This window comes from Cupressus sempervirens, chromosome 7, assembly GCF_028749045.1.
Source record: "Cupressus sempervirens isolate cs-2001-9-10 chromosome 7, ASM2874904v1, whole genome shotgun sequence".
NCBI lineage: Eukaryota > Viridiplantae > Streptophyta > Pinopsida > Cupressales > Cupressaceae > Cupressus > Cupressus sempervirens.
In genome coordinates, this window is record NC_143124.1 from 822,688,801 (window position 1) to 822,694,521 (window position 5,721).

At 38.6% G+C, this 5,721-nt stretch overlaps 1 protein-coding gene across 1 annotated transcript; it reads right to left on the reverse strand.

Moving 5' to 3' along the window:
• Positions 1–797: 797 nt before the first annotated feature.
• Positions 798–1,373, reverse strand: LOC149549933 (auxin response factor 16-like). The gene has a single exon (XM_089794394.1). The coding sequence runs from the start codon at positions 1,371–1,373 to the stop codon at positions 798–800; it is 576 nt and encodes a 191-aa protein (XP_089650520.1).
• Between the last annotated feature and the right edge of the window lie 4,348 nt (positions 1,374–5,721).

Below are 5,721 nucleotides of genomic sequence, written 5' to 3' on the forward strand. Positions count from 1 at the left end.
TGCTGATGTCATCCTCAGGTTCGCTAGGAAATGGACCCACCACAATACCTTGCACTTTTCAAAAGTACCATGTCTTTTAGACATTGTAACTTGTGCAAAGGATTGTATTTAAACAATTTAAATATCATTCGCCCAGCCAATGTGGGATAAGGCAGTAAGTGTATTCTTCTCTGCGGCTTTTCTCTTACAGCATGGTCTGCTCTGTTCTTATTTGGTGGTTTTAACAGCATTAGTTTCCTCCCTTGAATGCATGGATCTCCTTTTTAACAATTGGTGGTTTTGGATTTAGTGCAGGGCCCTGTCTCTATGCCATAAAAGGTGCCCCTGTTTATTGCTTGGGGTTCTTTGCTTCTATGTTTGATTTCCTTATTGACTGATAAAACCTTCTCAAACATGCCAAAAGGAAGCGTAACTCATTCGGGAGCTTGTCTCCATGATGTTCCAAACGTGCTCTTCAAGTATGCAACATTGTGTGATTTAGCCCCTTTGGTGAGCATGATACATTTTTTGTAGCCGTGGATGCTTAAGATTGATGCTCTTCTTTCAAAGCTTTGGACGACTTTGACCATACTTCTACGCATTGGCTGCTTTTGGCCTTTTTATTTGCTGAGGGTTCTCTTTAATATTGTGTTGAATCTCCATTCTGTCGTAGCATGGAAACTTTTTGTTTAGTTTGTTGTGCATGAGTTCCATCGAAATATTTTTAAAGTCCACTGATTTGTTAATGGATTTCAAAAATGTGTGGCAGTCCTTTCAGCTGAACGTGGAGCTCCTCTCAAGCAGGCGACTTCCTCCTTTTATGTTGCACGGGATATACTTTTAAAGTGTCTCTTTGGCTGACCATGATAGATATGTCTAAACTTCCTTGGATGGTCATGTAAATCTCTCACCATAAGTTCTTGTGCTGGGGGTTGCATGCTGTACTCCAGAGGAGGAACAATCTTCTCTCCAGCTCGGCAAGGCACAGAAAATCCACCGTGAGTGCTTGTATCACTTGCAGTCAGAGTCTTGCAAAAGAACACTGTTGGCTGCTTACTTTGCTTCAGGCCAAGACCAGAGACCAGCAATGCATCCTTGTCATACGTATCGACAGGCTGTAGAGTCATCTGTGCATATACTTCATCAGTCTCCGCATCTGCATGCAATGTAACATTGTGAAGCTGACAAATCAACTTGCTAGGAAGATTAGGGTAGTTGGGAATATGTCCATCAGATTCCTTTGCCATCCACACTGCAACCTGTTCACTGTGGCCCTGTGGAAAATAAACAACAAGGCCACCAACGGGTGGCAATGAAACAAGAGGTCCAGCACAGGCATGCCAAAGCTCCGAATTAATGCTCCTCCTTTCTCCTTTGCATTGCGTACTATGCATCCATTTCAGATGTTCAATACTTGGAATCTCGATCCACTCTGGAACTACATACCCAATTGTGACCTCAGGTGGATGGATTTGATTGAATCAAATTTTGTATTCACTGCTAGAAATATAAGGCCATTTTATTATCAAGGAAATACTCTTGAATCCAATCCCCTCCATGATAACCCTCACTTAATCTTATCAATTTGATGGCCCCAAGTGGGTTCGGCTAAAAGAAAATCTTGTTTTCAAACAACTGAGTCCTCAGACTGATCCACTGGTGACTTGATACAGATTCATGTCAAATACGACTAATGAACAATCAATTTGAAACTCACTTTACCACTTCCTTTCAAACTATGAATTTGTGTCCGGAGGTTCTTGGACTGCCTTTAAAAATTGACCCGAACAATTGACCAAGCTCCAAAACTCAGGATCTCTATTCTTTCTAACATGTTCAGCAAGCCTGTCAGATCTCGTTGCATGATGACATCAGGGTCAATAAATATTAATTGTGGAAGTTGACCTCTCAGAATCATCTGCAGATAAACAAGTCAGAAAACACTAAACTGGGTTCAGAATCGGCTTCAAAAGCCGGGTAAATTGACACTTGGAAGGACGAAAACTGGGGCATTGGTTCTCTGTCACAAGGAGAGTATAAACCTAGGATTTGGGCTAATGAAAAATAATTGGGCGCGAATGGCGAGTGGTCAAAGTGGGCTGCTCAGAATTACTGATTGGAAACCATGTCTGAAAAGTGATTTTTGCAAATGGAATGACCTTGGAAAAATGTGCAAATGGATTTGTCAAGACTTGAAAACTGACACACTTGGAGCATTTTCAGTATAAAACATAGGAAAACAAACCATTCAATCACACCTATCATAGATCAGGAGATATGACATCCCGAACAGGGGTTACAATCAATCTGTAATTACTGACACCAGTTAAAACTTATAAATTGCGTTTGGAATCATGCTTGAAAACTGATCAGACGGATTCGTCATAAGCTGAAACTTGGAACATAACAATTCTATGAAGCCTATAATACAACACAAAAGGAATTTTAAGAGTTTGGTCAACTGGTCAAAATCTATAACATGTCAAACAGGGCTTCCTAGAAATATGCGCAAAGTGCAAAGGCATGAAAGCAGTAACTAACCAACTTCGAGGGATTCAAAACCTAGTCAAATGGACTCAAAACGACTCGAAATATAAAAAATAGGTTCTCAGGTATAGATATTAGACACTCCCAAAGTGGTGAATCACAAAACTTTTCTGGCTGCGAGATACTCATTGGCAAACACAGCCTCCTATCGCTGTTTGACACTTAGGTGAAAATGCAGATTTGACACTAGCTCAAAACAGGACTTCACCAAATGACTCGGATTGATGATTTAACTTCACAAAATAGGTAGATGGGCTGAATGGAAGGTTTTAGAAACATTGAACACCTTTTAGGCCTCATACTGACAACCGGGTATATACGCATCAAAAAGCATTTATAGGGCTCAAATTTCTCAATGGTGCTCAAAATTTGCCATGCAATTTTTTAGCGCCAACAGTATCCTTGAATTTTTTAATTATTTTTTGCACTTAGAAAATTTTAGTCTTTTAATCAACAAAAATCTCAAGGCTAGTGATGTTGTAGTATTTATCCACTTCCAATAATTGCTCTTGAGCTTTGTATTTTATTTGTTGAATACCCTCATGTAGCCCCTCCATGACATTATTTCTAGAAGATATATTCTCTATTCAATCATCTAATTTATCTAAATCCTCTTTTGAATATATCTCCATAAGCATCTGTTACCTTTTCCTTTTTATAGATTTGAGTACTTGCAAATCATTGGCCCAAGTACGCACTTCATCCATCAACCAAAAATATTGGTTTATAATAAGTAACCAATTTGTCAACATTGGTTTGTATGTTGTATAGAAGTTTCAAATTACCTTATATTATTTTCACTCCCCTTTCCTCAAAACTATGACATTGCCTTAGGAAAGCATCCAAAAATGATTCCATTTATGTACATGTCTCCTTTCTTTCTAATGCAACTTAGAGAAATTTTAGAATTATCTAGGTCTATCAAGCCTAATTTCATTCATTTATCTTGTCAATAATTCATTCTACATTTTCAACATTAAAAACTCTAACACATCCTTGTCGAAATGTGAAAACACTTGTTTAAGGCCCATGGTAATCAAGACTTTTGCAAGATCCAGCATGAGCTTTCTGAGTATGATCTCCTTTGTTAGATAATCTTTTGGAGTCAACTCTTCTATGTCTAGATGGGGAGATGGAATATTGATATGCACTAGAAGGTCCTAATCTTGATTCCTCATTATGAAGGAAAGTGTTCTAGCATTACCCTTAGATGGCTCAGGTTTCTTGATTGCCTTTATTAATTCCATCATTCTCTCTTCTTCAGTCCATCTCATTTATCTCTTTTTCCTTAGCATCACCTCTTTCTTCAACGATGATGGTGTCATGTCCATTGGTGACATGTATTGTGTTGAAGAGTTCAATTCTTCTAAAGGTTCCTTTCCCTTTGTCACTCCTATCTAGAGTCTTATCATGTCGAGAAAGAATTTTAGAGTGAGCTTTCATGTCATGTTAAGATGGGGACCTAGCCTCTACATCAGGATGAGGTTTTTCCCATTCTTCCATAATATTTCCTTCCTCAAATACTTCATCACCATGTAACTACACATATTATCCTTCCTCTACAGTTTGACTCTCTGGTTCAATCATCAGAGGAGGTTGGAATATTGATCCTTGGTCACTTATCTCTAGCATGGCCTATGTTGGTGGAGGAGGAATTCCAAGAGGTCCTTGTGGTAGAGGAGGTACTTGGTTCCAATCTTCTCATAATGATTGATTTTGAGGAGTATCTTGTATCCTCTCTCCTACTAGCTTACTACCCATAGGCATGAAATTAAAATTTGAGAGATCAAAAACATCTTCTCCCTCTCCTTCCATCTCTTCAACCCAATTTTGTTGTTCATCTTCTGAGGTCTCAACATGGAAAGGTTCCCTAGGGAAAGAAGCCAATGTCTAAGTTGTGCTTCTTTTCCTCTCTTCTCTAGCTGCATTAGTTGAGCAAGTCCTCTTATTCAAAGGTACAAACTCAATTTTTAACCCTTCCTCCTTTTCTTCCACCTCAAGGAGGGTTTCCAACACTTGTGGTGAGGGAGTGCTCTTTTTATTTAGTGTCCTCCTCTTTACACCTACCACCATTTTCTCCATTTAGGATCTTTTGGGTATTGACAAGAGGCTTCTTTTATTTCAACTTGAGGTGGTAGAATTCCTTCATGTTCTAGTTGTTCCTATTCCTACTTAGATTGACCTTAGTTTGGCTCTTGTTGGGCTTCTTCTTGTTGAGCATCTGGTTCTTCTTGAGCCTTTGTTTCTTGCTTTCTTACCATAGGGGCTCCTTTTCTCTTCTTTGCATTACCCTTCTATGTCTCAAAATACTCAACCCACTGCTCATGTTGGTGTACTATCTCCAACCTCACTAGTAATTTAAAAGGGTAGGTTGGTATAGTAACCTTTGTTCCTTTTCCTCTCTTAGGTTGGATTGTTTCTTAAAGAGGTAGGCCTTGAGGAATTGGATTCATCCAAAAAGTCTTCTTTGCTAAGTCAACTACATGTTGGCCTCAATGATTAATATCATCATTCCATTCTAGTCCAATTTTTGCATTCATAATGGGCCTTTCATAAATATTGTCCTTGTTGTATAAGGGATCCCATACTCAGGGACATCCTTCTCCCATGATTCGAGAGGGATCTCTATGTTTATCACCTTTTATATGAGTTGTAGACTAATCTTATAATAATCTTGAATGTGGACATCATAGTCATCTATAGTGTTCATCTAGTCATCCTATAGGGCCTGTTCTAGTACAAATTTATTTCCCACCAAATGTTTCACCATCTCGATGTTACCAAAATATGGGCACAATGCCTGATAATCCTTGAGAGGATATTGATCCCATTCTAAACCAAATATAGAAATTTCTTTCTTTTTCTTCACTTCAAAGGCTCTAAAAGTAATTGCCCACACCTAGGTCTTCTTGTGTTGTTTTTTGACCTTGTCATATGTAGAAGCGAGCTATCTATCTATCCCCAATAATATGAGCCTATCTGACAAATATCTTGGAAGTTTCTTAGGGAGAAAGAGGGTACCAACCACCCAAATATAGGTGAATGTCTAGAATTGTATATATTATGCTACCACTTGTGTTATCCGAGGTATAGCCTCTGCTGACATCATATTTGCATAGTCTCCTTAAATAAATCTAATGATGATTGGAGTAGAACCATCATTGACCACCCTATATTCCACACTTTATAGTGGAA

Coding starts and splice junctions, on each gene's coding strand:
- LOC149549933 (XM_089794394.1), bottom strand. CDS start 1,373: ATGCATAGTACGCAATGCAAAGGAGAAAGGAGGAGCATTAATTCGGAG.